The following is a 14,957-nucleotide window of genomic DNA, read 5'->3' on the forward strand; positions in this document are numbered from 1 at the left end:
GGGCAGGTGCTCCCCCTCGGGTCCGCCTGTCCCCATTTGGAACCGAGCCGCACTGGGTGTTGCCGCGTTAGCGCCCGGACTCAGGACAGCAGCGAGGGTCCCAGGGCCCCGGCGCCTGCTCGGTGCCCCTTGCGTCCGTTCTTCATCACTGCCGGGGAAACCGAGACCCACACGGAGTGAGACTTGCCTAACGGGACACCAGCCAACGGTTCCACTTTCTCCAAAGCTCCCTCCAGGAATGTCAAGGGCTAGCCTGGTTCTTGCACATCCTGGGCCACTAGAACTCAGGGTCCTGATCCCTCTGCACAATCGGCAGGCCCAGCGTCCAGGCCTGCGTGGTGTCTTCATGTCCACTTGCCAGTTCCGTGAACTACCTGTCACTGCAGGGACTGTAGGTAAAGCCGCAGGAAGCTTTTGTTTGCCTGTCATTTTTGTGTTTAAACTCTAGAGTCCAGCACTTGTTTTTCACCCCAAGTCAGGCCCTGCATGTGCCCAAGTCTGGGGTGCTGGCCCCTGGGCACCGGTCACTACCCCATCCCCAAAGACAAGGTCTCTGTCCTGAGCTACGCCACCTGCCACTGACGTCGCCCCAGATGGCCCAGGCTGGGCCAGAGGTGGCCTGGAGGGGTGGGGAACTCGGTGGGTGGCGGGTCCTTACAAGTCAGCCAATCCTTCAGGCCCCTTAACCACAGCAGGAGAGAGCCCAGCGGGCAGGAGGGGCTCACCGCCCCCCAGGGAGGACTTGGCTGAGACTTTGGGCCTGTTGTGGGCCCTGGACCCCTCCTACCCATGCCAGGTCTCAGGGACAAGCCTTGGACAGGGCGTCCGTCCTCTGGAGTGAGACCACTGTGAGGCTGTTCTGGGGTGCAGGGCTGAGTCTAGCTCCTCTGCCACCGTCCGCTCCTCAGACACAGTCCTGAAGGGTCAACCTATGGGTCACTTCCAACCTGCCTGTGCTTAGAGTTCTGTTTGAGGACAGCGGGCTGATGACACTCCTAGAGTCTTTCCTAACACAGGCCAGACTCACAGCTCTTGCTCAGGAAAACGAAACTATTCTTGTCTTAGGATCCAGTTTTGGCAGTTTATGTTCTCAAAGCAGTCACAGGTAAAGAGAAGTTATTCGCAGTTTGTGTTGCTTTGATATTGCACATGGAAGGGAAAGGCGTACTGTTTCCTGTTCGTAGCTGTACTGTCGAGAAGAACAAGTGAAAACAGGCACTCTGGGTTTACTCACCAACACAACCACCTCTCTGGCGCCTGCCTCGGAGTTGTCCCCGCCTGGGATCCCTCTGCCCCTCCCGTTCCACAGCCAGGCAGTGGCTCTTGGTTTTCAGTAGTCATTCTCCACGCTTTGCAACCACTTTAACCACTGTGAGCACAAGATGGAACACTGTCTGCGAGACACAGCCCTGCCCAGTCGGCAACCCCACCCCACCCCCTGGGCCAGCTCCGTGCTGAGCTGCGGCCCCACGATCAGGCCTCTCCCAGCAGGCCGGGTCCTGCCAGGCACCGGTGGGTGCTGCAAGAGGCCCAGGCAGGCCCATCGGCACTGCTGCAGGGACCGAGGCCACGGCCTTCCGGCTTCCTGCCCGTGACTGGCTGCAGCACAGACAGCTCTGTCCAGCAGCCACAGCACAGTGGCTGGTGTCTCCAGCTGGCTGACCCCTCACTTGGACCACTGGGCCCTGGATCCGATTTCCGGCTGCAGAGCCAGAACCTGAGTCCAGAAAACCTCTCGGGCAGTTCCAGTCCCTCTGCACCTGACGCCCAGAGGCACCGAAGTCAGCAGGGAGCGAGGCAGTGAGCGCCGTGGCACTGTGGGCGCCTCGCCCGGCTGGTCGCCGGTGCTGGCGGGCAGGGTCCCCGAGTGCATGAGACCTGCACAGCCAGGCACAGGCGCGACAGAACCGGAGATCCAGAGAAGGGGGCCCGAGCCCCAGAGCCCACGTTTCACGCTGCAGGGGACAGCGTCCGAACCTAAGCACTGCGGACACATTTCATACCTGAGAATTCTCGCCGTTCTCATCACTATTATAAACTGAATGTAAACAAAGTCTTGTGAATGTACTTCCTTAAGAAAACTTGTAAACATTTTTATTAGGAAAGAATATTTAATATTGAACTCTGGCCCATTTTGTGGCAGACTATAAAGTGCACAAATTTAGGAAATCACCATTTCTCACTTCTGTGTTTTCTTGAAAATAATTTTGTTACAGTGTTCAATATACCGTGTATTATTGATCTTCTGTTGTGAAAGGAAATTTAAAGGATTCCATCAAAACTAGTAATGTACTTTAAGTTATGAGTGTGAAACTGTGTGTTAATTTTGTGACTGTAATCCTAATCATGTGCTGTGTGATTCTGATCACAAAATCATGTGCCTTAAGATGCCCCTCCTGCCGTGCCGCTGGCAGTGCCCAAACAGGGAGCCTCGTCACCAGAACCCGCAACGACTGCTTGATCGATTCTATTAAAACGTTTTGAGGCATTCTGGGTACAAAGTTTGTCTGCACACGAGAGGTCGTGCCCAGGGGTCTCCGGGCGGCAGACACTGCCCTGCTCAGGCGTCAACGTGCGCACAAGTGTGTGTGTGCGACACACCATCTTTCCCAGCCGGGTGAGGACCCTGCTGGACACACAGTGGGGCAGCGCCTGGGAACCGGCACAGCCAGGGCACTAGGAGCGAGCCCTCCCGGACAGAGGCAGACAACGGGGCAGGGAGGCCCCAGGGAGGGTAGAGGCCCAGCCAGGCCTGCACAGAAGCTGAGGGGCCCAAAGGGGTGGCCTGGATAGGAGGGAGTGGGCGGAACACCAGCATGGATGGGGCATTGCACAGAGCTTTCCCTGGACAGAAACCCCCAAGCATTGGGGCTCCATGTTTTGGGGTGCACTCATGACAGCAGCTTAGACTGCAGTCGACAGGCATGGTGGCACAGCAGGACCAGGTCAGGGTGGCCGGGTGGGCCATGAACAGCAACAGACGGGCAAGTGCTCCTCAGTCCTGTCTGTCACACAAACAGAACCCTGGGCCCTTTCCTCACTTTCTGGGACCCCACTGAATCAAATGCAGAGTGCAGGAGCTGTCCTCACTTGAAAGACGTGCTCCTGGCTGACCACCTCCCGGAGGTGGAGCCCGAGGCCGGTGTGTGCCCCACCGCAGTCCTGCCTGTGGTCTGGGCGCCCGCTGCCCTCCCTGGACGTGGCCTGCCCAGGACCTGACGCAGGCGTCCTCTACTGAGTGGCTTGGAGATGAACCCCACACTTCCAGCACGTCCCGACCACATCCTGCCACCCACTGACCCACGGACGTCCCTAAGGGGGTGCGGCCAGTGACACGGGGCCTGTGGTCCCTGAGACAACCAGCAAAAACCCCTGTGAGGACAACACGTGCCACCTGGGTGAACTGTCACTATTTGAATCGTCACTCTGGACATTCACCCAGAAGGAACTTGGAGGGAGACTTAGTGGGAGAATAATGTGTTTTCATTATTATGAGATGCAATAATTAGTGATTGTTAACACTGTGGGTTTTATTAATTCAATATGTATTTATTGAGCACTTACTATATGCCAGACATATTCAAGGCAATATCGTTAAGTGGGGAACCAGATTAATATGTACATTGAGAGACAGCACATTAGATATCTTTAGGAAGACCACATCTCTTCTTAGCCAATAACACTTATAAGAACTGTTACCTAATTTTTATTTACTTAACTCTATTCAGGCATTTCTGAGGGGGGCTGCACCTTCCCACCTGTTTGCTCAGAGGGGCCCTACAAGGAACGGGCCCCAGTCACTGCAGAGCGGGCATCTACACCCACCACACGCCTCCCACGGGACCTGGTCCAGGCTCCTCCACGGATTCTGGGGCAAAAGCCTGTTCCTGCTCTGACACAGCACTGGGCTTCCACTCTTCTGCCACAAACGCACAGCGCTCTGGATCCCTCGATTTCTGAAGCTTCAGACCTGACCTGACTTCTGTCCCTTACTGCTCCCTGCTGCCCCTCTCTCTCGCCCAGCAGGTGCAATCCCTGGACCTGAGTCCGCTGATGGTGGAGTCTTCTGTCTCCCACACTTCTCCAGATCTAGTTCTCCACCTCGTCCCTGTCTCCCTGCTCACGTCAGCCTCAGCCTGCGCCCTCAGCGCTCCCCACCTCTAGTTCTGGGAGCCAGGGCGGCCCCTGAACGGCAGATCTCACTGCAAGGAACTGCCCCCACCTCCAGTGGAGAGGCGGAACCAAGCCCGATGCCTTCTTTTCCAACAGTTTCACCAAACTTGATTTGCTTTTCCCCAGATTCTGTGGCCCTGCACCCCTCTCCTGCCCAGGCAGTCCTGATTTGAGGGTCAGCCAGCTCTCGAACGACAATGATAAAAAGGAGCACACACTGGTCTTTCTACAGAGACAGACCCCAGGGCCAGTGTGGCTGTGGGGCTTGTTCCTGGGTAGGTGGTTTTGTTAGTTTGGATTTTTTGGCAGGAGAGGGACAGCGTGGTTGTCTACAAGTCCCCGCAGATGATTCCCCCAAACTCTTAGTAATCTGGCCCCTTCTTGCAATCCAGTCTGCTGGGAGAGGCCATGGAGCTCCCATGTCCTGTCTGGCGTGAGACGGACGCTGAACGTCAGCGGAACTGAGCCACCCAAGCACGCCCAGGCGGAGAAGGCCCCCACATGGGTCCCCACAGCGCCCTGTGTTGGTGGTGGCTGCGCCCCTGCACCGCAGAACGGCAACGTAGGGCTTTTTTCTTCCTCCAGCTCTTGGCTGTAATTGGATTCAGGCTTAAACTACCATGTCCCCAACCAGGAAAACATTCTAGGTTTTGATTCTTCCAAGAAAAAGTTCTATCTCTATATTTTTCACATCCTGTGAGGATAAAATAAAAGCTAAATGTCAACCTTGCAATTTTGAAAATGTCTCGAGAGAAAACGAAGCACAGGTCTACACAGGTGGCCCTGAAGGGTGCAGGCGGGCCCACCGACAGCCCTCCTGCCCTTCCCTCTGATCTAGTGAGGCCCGGGGCCCCGAGAGGGGGGACGACCCACCCGTGCACATGGGAGAGCCGGGGCAAGAGGAGAGGTCAGCGCTGGTGCCCTGGGGCTGCCAGGAGACAAGCATGAGCAGGGGCCACAGGACACGTGGGTGCTGCCCATTCTGGGCATGATTCTCACGAGTAGCTTTCTATGAAACGGAAGATTAAAGTGCAAAACGATGCTACGATGGAAGGGAGATTCTGCAGAGAGATGGCCGAGTTGCAGGAAAGTATTTAACGAATTCTGTGTCAAGCATGAGCATGACTCACAGATCTTGAAACGTGTTCCAAATAAACATTCACTTTCATACATGCTTTTACCAGGATTTACACTCATGCTGGGGCTGGTCCACCAGGCAGACGGCCCGGCCGGCACTGCTCAGTGCCGGAGGCCTGAGGCGCAGGGACATGTGTGCTGCCGGTGAGTTTCCCGCCTGTCAGGGGCGAGGAGGGAGCCCAGGGCCAGCCGGGCAGGACGAGTGAAGCCAGGACAGCAAGGACAGGGCCTTCTCCGAAGGCTGAGGGACAGTTTTAGTTCCATAGCTGACGACCTACAAGCAGCTTCTGGCACTGCTAGATCATCGCCAGTCAGAAAACCTGGACTGCAGAAGAGAAACCACCTCGCACTCGTCTCTCTGGGGAGGATGAGACTTTAATTTCAGCAGAGGTCAGGGTGTCCGCACAGGCGGGATGCGTCCCTCCCTCCACGACCGCCACGGGGTTTGCAGCAGAATCCGGCCCACGCAGGGCCTCACACAAACACGCGGGAGCCTCTGGCACTGCGGCCACCAGGATATCACTCCACGCACCTCAGACAACAGGTTTCGGTGCCAGAGAGACGGGCGCGAGGAACCGGGACCCCACCCCCTGGGGCTGGGCAGACGCCTACTTGAGCAGCTTGGCCACGTTCAGACTGGGCACGGCAATGTCCCTGAAGAGCGGCACATAGCTGGGACTCGTCTGGGTCGCGCCCTGCTCCAGGGTCTCGATGATGGTCTGCTTCATGTCCCGGCTGGCGTCCCCGCGCATGGCCAGCAGCGCGCCGATGTGGTCCTCTCTGGGGGGAGGGGAGAGTGAGCCTGCACCCTCGGCTCACACCCACGCCCACGCCCAGGCTGTGGGCACCCACGGCTCACACCCACGCCCACGCCCACGCTGTGGGCACCCACGGCTCACACCCATGCCCAGGCTGTGGGCACCCACGGCTCACACCCACGCCCACGCCGTGGGCACCCAGGGCTCACACCCACGCCCAGGACCAGGCTGTGGGCACCCATGGCTCACACCCACGCCCAGACTGTGGGCACCCACGGCTCACACCCACCACGCCCACGGCCAGGCTGTGGGCACCCATGGCTCACACCCACACCCATGGCTCACACCCACACCCCACGGCCAGGACACACCGGTCACCTGCGCCCACACACACCACAGTGTCGGCCATGTATGTGGGCATAGAAGGCATCCTGCTCCCCGGGCCCTCCACGCAGGCCCGTCTGTGCCGTGTTCCTGCCCAAACCCTCCGTGCGCACAGCTGACCTCCAGACCTATGACCTCTCTGCCTTCCCAACGACAGTGCGGAGGGCCGCCGCACCTGGGAAATCTGACGGGAGAGGCTCGTCCATTGTTACCTGATGTCTGGGTACTTGCTGACCAGAGTCGAGACTTCCAGGTAGAGCAGGGAAGGGTCCGTCAGCTTGATCACTTCTGCGACGGCCACGATGGTGTCGCAGTGACCGTCCGCGTCTTCTCCAAACCCCTGGAAAACAGCAGGCGTGTGAGGAGCAGCCCTCGGCCCCACAGGAGGGTTCCGGCACCTTCAGACCCTTCCCTGGCCAGGCACCCTCCTCTTTCATGCAGACACTTCAGGTTTGTGCAGAAGGTGAGGTGGGCCATGCCAGGGGCGGCTGTGGAGCATGCCAGAGAGTGCGCCCAGCACCTCAGAACAAAGTGCGCCACGAGGCCACGGGCTGCCACGGCATCTGGGAGCCACCACAGAAGTGCGCCCGCCCTGGTCACTGTCCCAGCCACCGAGTCGGCAGGCTCTGGACGCCAGCGCTCCACCTGATGACAGCAGGGGTTCCTGCGTTACGTGGCTCCTGACGTGAGCAGCCCTGATCAACTGGCCTGAACCGTTCTGGGGTGGAGACTGAAAAGGCAGCCGCAGGACCACACTCTCTGCGCTCCGGCAGCTGCACAGAGGAACCATGATGGGAGAATTCCACGACGCAGCTGCCAATCACTCACGGCTTTCACACCACGCCGGAGACGCTCACCGAAGCCAGCTTCCGGAATAGGAAGCGGAGCTGCTCTGCCTCCCTGACCATCTTCTCGGCACCCTCCTTGCGTTCCTCGGGGCTCCGGAAGGAAATGCGCTTCTGCATGACGGCCCGCAGGTACTCCACCACCACGCGCCGGTGTGCCTCAGCCGTCATCCTCTGCGGGAGAGACAGCAATCTGCTGCGGGGCACTGCCACGCCGGCAGACACGCGTGTCCCACTGAAACCCAGGCTGGGCTCACACCACTCCCTCAGCCTGTCTCTGAGCGTCTCACCTGAGGGCAGAGCGTGGGCTCGACAGGGAACCCCGGGCCAGACCAGCTCCGGCCTCCCTGGCCTGACGCGACGCGACGGAATCGACCCACGTGAGGCACACGCGTCAGCGCTGCATCCGCAGCCGGCAGCAGTACCTGCTGCTGAGCGCAGCTTAGCTAACGACCACGCACCTGACAACCGTGATGGCAGCTTCACAGGAAAGAGGAGCCCAGGGTCAGACAGCGGGTGAGTTTCAGACGGGAGGGAGGACGTGGCAGGGAAGGGAGGCCCTGGGGCACCAGGGTGAGGGAAGGACAGAAGCCAAGGTGGGCACGTGGGCTTGCTGGAGAGGCTCCCCAGGACGACGGAAGACAACGACAGCCGACACTGGCTGGTGGCAGCAGGCCCCTGGGGGCTGCGTCCACTCCACCGGGCATCTGTGCGGGGTCTGCACCCCGTGGGAGGCTTGTGAGTGTGAGCGACCGTGAAGACTCACCGGGTACAAAACTGCCACTGGGCCTCAGGGCTCGGCTGCCACGCCCAGCAAGATGCACAAGATGCACCGGCCCCAAGCAAGCGGCAGCTGCGCCCAGGAGCCTCCGACCCAGAGAGCCAACGTTCTGCAGAACGGAAGTGCCCTCTCCTGGGCCATAAGGGTCTCAGAGATTCCACTGCCCATACAATCCACAGCCGAAGGTCGCAGAAGCACAAGAGAGCAGCCACCAGCACAGCCAAAACCCAACAGGCCCCACCTGGGACCAGCACCCGGCCCAGCTCAGGACCCAGGCTTATCTCACACCAACTGACAGCTACCTACAAAACATTTAAAGAAACAAAAGGTGCTAAAACATGCAAAAAAAGATTCAGAATTGACCAGATAAGTTTAAAAAAATAAACACCTATAATTTGTGGGAATTAGAATTCTTGAAACGTAAACTTAATAGTTAAAAGAACTTCATTGAAAGTTAGGTTATAAAACCACTTTTAAGAAAAAAAAAGAAACCTAACCATTAAACAATGATAAATTTGCCATTAAAATTAAGGACATTGTTCCTCAAAGGAAACTGTGAGGAGTTAGAATCTGCACCGGGCTGCCCGGCTGGCTCACAGTGACCACATGCCAGCAGCTCCACAGTACTGAGGCCGGGCCAGACGTCGCAGGGCTGCTCCTGGGGCCCCTCCTGGGCCAGTTGACACGTCCCCTCCCTGAGTCCTCAGAGTTATCCCTCTGTGCTTGTCTGTGTCCTCAACTCCTCTTCTTAGGAGGACACCAGCCACACTGGTCGGGGCCACCCTGACACCTTGTGTTAACTCAACCGCTTCATTGAAGACCTGTCTCCAGATGCAGCCCATTCTGAGGTCCTGGGGGTCAGACTTTGACATGTGAACCTGGGGGACATGATTTGGACCGTGACAGAAACACACAGATGGGAAGAGCATGTAACTAAGAACCCATTTCTAGAACATACAAAAACTCCTACAGATGGAAAAAGTAACAGACAACTTGGTACAAAAACGTGCAAAAGACCTGGATGGCACCTCAGAAAGAGGAATCCGAGTGACCAGCCAGGTAAAAGGTGTCCACTCATCAACACGGGGATGCCAGTTAACCACAGAGAGATCCAGACGGCAGACTCAGAAGGGCAGCTGTGCTGGTACACCCACTGCCACCCACCCCAGCCCCGCTCAGGACAGAGTGACCCGTGGCCGTGGGATCCTGCACAGCAGAGAAAGCAGACGCTCGCCACCGCTGCTTGGGGGGTAAAGCAGAAAAGTGAGACGAAGACGACAGCGTGATGGCGCATACGCCAAATCTGGGAGCACCCCACACCTGGCTCCACTGCAAGGCGCACACAGGCGGGTGTCTGAGAGGCCAGGACCCGGGAGGAGGACGGCGCGTGCCCAGAACGGGGCCGCCATGCGCCTCCCTCTCTGGTGCTGGGGACACGGTGTCGGGCCTGTCACTCCCTGTGGACGGCGCCTTTTTATCTCGTGTATCCTTAACGGATACAGCCCCCCTCGGGCTGCGCCACCAGCAGAGCCTCACTCACAGAACTCGCCGGACACTGGGTTCCAACAAGACACGAGGGGCCCTGGCTAGAAGGTGAACCGTGGACAGCGCCCCACATCCTTACCTTCTTATACGGCTTCTTAATTTTGGCAAAATCGTTGAAATAGTCTTCCACGGTGACACAGATGATGTCCACGGCGTTTGACCCCAACAGCCACTTCTTTGTCATCAGCTCGTTCAGATGTTGCTAAAAAGCACAAATGGATCATAGAAACCACCACCTCGAGCCATAGTCACACCCACGGGAGGACGGGTCTCTGCTATGTCCCCCGACCTTCTGATTATGACAGCAAGATGCCTCAGGTAAAACCTCTGTTACGCAGTCGGCACATATGTGCCACAGCTGCACACACCGACAGCTGAGACACAAACATGTCCATGTGTGTACATCTTCTGCCTTTGGTGTCTGCATGTATGTATTACATGGATGTTTACCCAATTCTCCATTGATAGACACAAATTTTTTCACATTTTGCAATTATAAGTAATGCAACAATGAATTTGTATATTTCAGCAGGTGAAATTCCTTAAAATAAAATTCCTTAAGTCAAAAAATATGCAAATTAAAACTACGATAACCGTTTCCAAACTGCCCTCCCCAAACCGTGCTGATTCAGTTATGCACAAAATACAAAAACACATCCTTTTTCTCATGCCCTCAACTGAGTGTGTATCTGTTTTTAATCGTTGCCATCCTGCTAGGTAATAAATATAATAATATTCAGTCTTTTGTTTTTGACACACGGTCTCACTTGTCACCCAGGCTGGAGTGTAGTGGCGTCATCATAGCTAACTGCAGCCTCCAACTCATGGGCTCAAGTGATCCTCCTGCCTCAGCCTCCCGAGTGGCTGGACTACAGTGCCACCTACCATACCCAGCTAATTTTTAGTAGAGATGGGGTCTCACTCTTGCTCAGGCTGGTCTCGAACTCCTGAGCTCAAGTGATCCTCCTGCCTTAGCCTCCCAGATTGCTGGGAGCCACCATGCCTGGCCAGTATTCAGTCTTCATCTGCATTTCTTTGATGATCAGTAATATTGGGTATTTTGTTTTGGACACTGGTATTTCTTTTTCCATGGTCATTCATGTCCTTTGTCTATTTTTCTATTATACTGTCTTTTTTTACATTGTGAGATAATTTCAAATGCAAGCATTTGCCTCTTTTCTACAAACCAGCTGAGAGTTAAAGTGTCTCTTCCCCTAGGGAAGCTCTCACTGCGTCTCCTCTCACCCAGCAGGCGCTGCCCACGGTCGGCAGCTACGTCTACCAACCACGCTGGGTCTTCAGTGGGACCACGACATGCTCACGGTTTATTTCTTAAACACGTCCCAATTCTGCCAAACAGCTAAATAATGCTAAACCACCTGTGTACTTCTGAAATAACCCTACTTGTTGAAGGTGTGTTATGCCTTTGATAAGGTGCTGAAATCATTCTGTGAATGACTTTCGTGTGTGTGTTTTGCATCTTTATTCAAAGGTGAAACTGGTCTATGTGACGTGACTGTGGCTGTGTGTGCTCAGTCTGGCTTCGTGACAGGCGTCTCCATACTTTCTTCTATTTTGTAATATGCTAGGTAGTCTGCTGTCCTCAGCGTTTACTCAGAGTCTCTGCTGAGTGTGCATGAGAAGGACCCTGTGCCACGTCACGGGACACAGAGGTCCTCTGCCCTGCTTTGCCACGAGCGCAGTGCACGGCTCAGCGCACAACACAGTGTCCGCACGGGGCAGTTTCCATGTGTCCCCAGGGGCAGTGTAGAGCCGTGTTTCACAGCCCAGAAATGCAGGCGAGGGCCAGCCCACCTCCAGGTCCAGGAAGACCTCCTCGAGCAGCCCGCCGCAGCCCTCCTTGGCGATGGCGTCCAGGACCCCGTCCATGTGCGGCTGGCTCAGAGACACGCCCTCCTCTTCATTCTTCAAATACTTCCTTTTCAGACTGACTATAGATTCCCTGCAAGGAAACATGTCAGGTTCAGTGAGGAGCCGGAGAACCCCACTCTCCCCGCCCCGCTGCAGCAGCCTGGTCTGGCTCACTTGAAGGTCTGGCAGTTGTTGACGATGGCGATCATGTACTGCACGTAGCAGTGCGGGCGCTGCCGGTCCCGCAGGTGCTCCTCCCGGTACAGCTGCGCCTCCTCCTTGTACCTGCGGGCACAGGTGCACGTCAGAACGGCGTCCGAGGGCAGCCAGAGCGACTCAAGCGCCATTACGCCCGAGACAGAAACTGAACTTTTGACCAGATACGCTTTTAAAAATGAATCTTCAGGGCCGGGCGCTGTGGCTCACGCCTGTAATCCTAGCTCTTGGGAGGCCGAGGCGGGCGGATTGCTCAAGGTCAGGAGTTCAAAACCAGCCTGAGCAAGAGCGAGACCCTGTCTCTACTATAAATAGAAAGAAATTAATTGGCCAACTGATATATATAAAAAAAAAAAAAAAATTAGCCGGGCATGGTGGCGCATGCCTGTAGTCCCAGCTACCCGGGAGGCTGAGGCAGAAGGATCACTCGAGCCCAGGAGTTTGAGGTTGCTGTGAGCTAGGCTGACGCCATGGCACTCACTCTAGCCTGGGCAACAAAAGCGAGACTCTGTCTCAAAAAAAAAAAAAAAAAAAAAAAAATGAATCTTCAGGTGATCCACACTAACAGAAGGACAGAATAATTGATCATCTACATGGATCATTAAAAAATAATTCCAGATCAGCCTTCACAATATGGTTTAGTGTTCCATTTAGTAACTGTAACAATATTGTGAAACATTTAATTGTAAGTATTGGAAAATGATTATCTTATTTTATCTGATACACAACTTACCAAGAAACTCATATAATAGTATTAAGAATATCAGCAAAATGTCCTTTTCAGAAAATTTCCCAGAAGAAACCCAATTAAAAATTATCAAGAAGACAGTTGAAATATCAAGAAAACAAACAATTAGTATGGCTACATACTTTGTTTTTAAATGTATTACAGAGATTCTCAAACATACATGGGAGTAGAATACTACCATGAATGGTCTATAAATATTTTTAAGAGATGTTAAGAAAGGAGCGAACAAGGTTCGGCATCAAGGGAATGCGTTAGGCATTATTATTTTGCCTTTCTGTCCAAAGTGTGGCTCAGGGCGGCAGATGGCTGAGGGAGGTCAGGGCAGCTCCCTCCACAGTAGACCCCACCCCATCAATGACCAACTCGGGCCGAGACCCCTCCGGGGATGGGATAGAGCAGCAGCCCCCAGTCTTTTTGGCACCAGGGCCCAGTTCCATGAAAGACAATATCTCCACGGACGGGGTGGGGTTGGGGGCCGAGCTCAGGTGGTGATGCGAGCCATGGAAGCGGCTGTAACACAGAGGAAGCTTCGCTCATGCACCTGCCACTTGCCTCCTGCTGTGAGGCCCATTCCTAAGTTCCATGGAAGACAATTTTCCACGGATGGGTGGGGGTGGGATGGGTGCAGCAGGTGGTAATATGTGGCCCAGTTCCCAACAGGCCATGGACTGGGAGTTGGGGACCACAGGGACGAGGGACTCAGGCCATGAACCCTGTGGATGGATGGATGGCGGGGGACTCTGAGCAAAGGGCTCGAACGTTGGTACCTGAGCCACCAGGACAGGACAGACGGAAGCCACATCTACTGCCAGATGCAGCGCAAGGGCACGCTGGCCAGGGAGTAAATGAAGAGAGAGCTGAGCAAGACTCACAGCTGACTTTGGGGTGGTGGGCAGGTGGCAGTTTGAGGACCAGGCTGAGGGATGCCATGAGGGTGCTGGACACAAGAGACCTGCTTGGCTCTCCCACAGCCAGGGCTGGGTGGGGCTGCTCTCCTGACCAGAGACTGGCTCCCCAACGACCGTGTGCGAGGCAGACCCCGCGGAAACCCCCGTGCACACTGGGTGGCACTACAGCTGCAGTGGGGAATACAGGGAAGCAAGGCCAGCCTCTGGGGTTTGCCTCAGACAACTCCAGTGGAGGGAAGGATGGCGGGGAGAAGATTAGGCTCGGGGGCTCTGGAAGGGGCACTTTTGAACCTGGGCAAGGGATGAACAGTCTTTGGAGCCATCTTTCTACTTCTGCGTAGGTTTGAAAATCTTCTTCACAAGCAGCCCAGAGGGAGGGCAGCATGCCGGGCAGTGCCCAACTCGAAGCCAGGCCCCCCCCACTGCCAGCGCCCCCCACTGCCAGCCCCCACCAGTGCCAGTGCCCCCTGCCCCAGAGCAGCCGTGTCCCAGCCCAGGAGTTTGAAGGCTCCAACTGCGGTGCCAGCACATCGGAGCCCACTGCGCAGCAGGGAGGGGAGCCCGGGTGGACCCTGTGATCCACAAGAAAGGGCGATCACAACGGTGCCCTGCTGCTCCTTCTGCGTTGCTAAGCAACAAAAGGTGGTGACGTTCGGGGAATCTCCAGTCTTAACTGTTGTTCATAACAGGCATATTAGGGTCAACTAATTTTTGCTCTCAACTTTTAAAAACATGTAATTTCTAAATTAGCAGATTGGCAAAAATACATACCTACTTAGGAAAGAATTCATTTGCTGAAGACACAAAACTAGTACCTTTGTTTTCAAATCTTCACTTATCTGAGCAGCAACTTGAAGATTCTGTTCGAACATCTAAAAATTGAAGAACTTATGAATTCTGATATAATCTCACACGAATACACTTAGAGCACAGGTGTCTAGTAATATAAACCCCCGCCTGCTAACTGGTAGTTAGAGTGTCTAAATTCAGAAAAAAAAAAATGAAACTACTGTGTTTCCCTAAAAATAAGACCTACCCATAAAATAAGCCCTAGCAGGATCTCTAAGCATTTGCGCAATATAAGCCCAACCCCAAAAATAAGACCTAGTGACAGGTGTGGCTACACAGCATATCTGCACAACCCATGCATTTCGTCGTGGAGTGGTAAAGAAGATGGGCAGGCCTTCTCTTCTGCCCCATGAGAGCTCTATTGCTCGATATGAGAGATTGGGGCCAATGGTCCTAAAGGAAATAGAGTCACAAAAAATTCAGGATGGAATTCGGGGTTTGGAGAGTTATGATGAGGTTCCAGAAGACTTAATTATATTTGAATAAATGTAGATTGTTGTACCATACTTAAAAAAATAACATATCCCCTAAAAATAAGCCCAGGGGGTCTTCTTGAGGAAAAATAAATATAAGACCTTGTCCTATTTTCAGGGAAACACAGTACTTGAAAATTAACAAAGTCAGCTAAAAAACAAAGAACTTTCTCACCAGGCAACATGTGAATCATTTCTTAATTACCTGCAGACTGATGTCTACCAAGGGGCGCGTGTCTGCCCGCATGCCGAGAGACAGGAGCTGGGA

General features: G+C 54.8%; 1 protein-coding gene across 1 annotated transcript in view; it reads right to left on the reverse strand.

The window, feature by feature from the left end:
• Positions 1–3,528: 3,528 nt before the first annotated feature.
• Positions 3,529–14,957, reverse strand: part of EXOC3 (exocyst complex component 3) — a 28,092-nt gene continuing 16,663 nt past the window's right edge. The window contains exons 7-13 of the mRNA XM_012774151.2: positions 14,139–14,239; positions 11,670–11,780; positions 11,439–11,586; positions 9,703–9,825; positions 7,310–7,471; positions 6,665–6,792; positions 3,529–6,090 (exon numbers count right to left, since the gene is read on the reverse strand). Of these exons, the coding sequence (XP_012629605.1) occupies positions 5,919–6,090; positions 6,665–6,792; positions 7,310–7,471; positions 9,703–9,825; positions 11,439–11,586; positions 11,670–11,780; positions 14,139–14,239 (945 nt within the window). The 3' untranslated portion in view covers positions 3,529–5,918. The remainder of the gene's footprint in view (positions 6,091–6,664; positions 6,793–7,309; positions 7,472–9,702; positions 9,826–11,438; positions 11,587–11,669; positions 11,781–14,138; positions 14,240–14,957) is intronic.

The sequence above is a fragment of the Microcebus murinus genome, chromosome 11 (genome assembly GCF_040939455.1).
Source record: "Microcebus murinus isolate Inina chromosome 11, M.murinus_Inina_mat1.0, whole genome shotgun sequence".
Classification (NCBI taxonomy): domain Eukaryota; kingdom Metazoa; phylum Chordata; class Mammalia; order Primates; family Cheirogaleidae; genus Microcebus; species Microcebus murinus.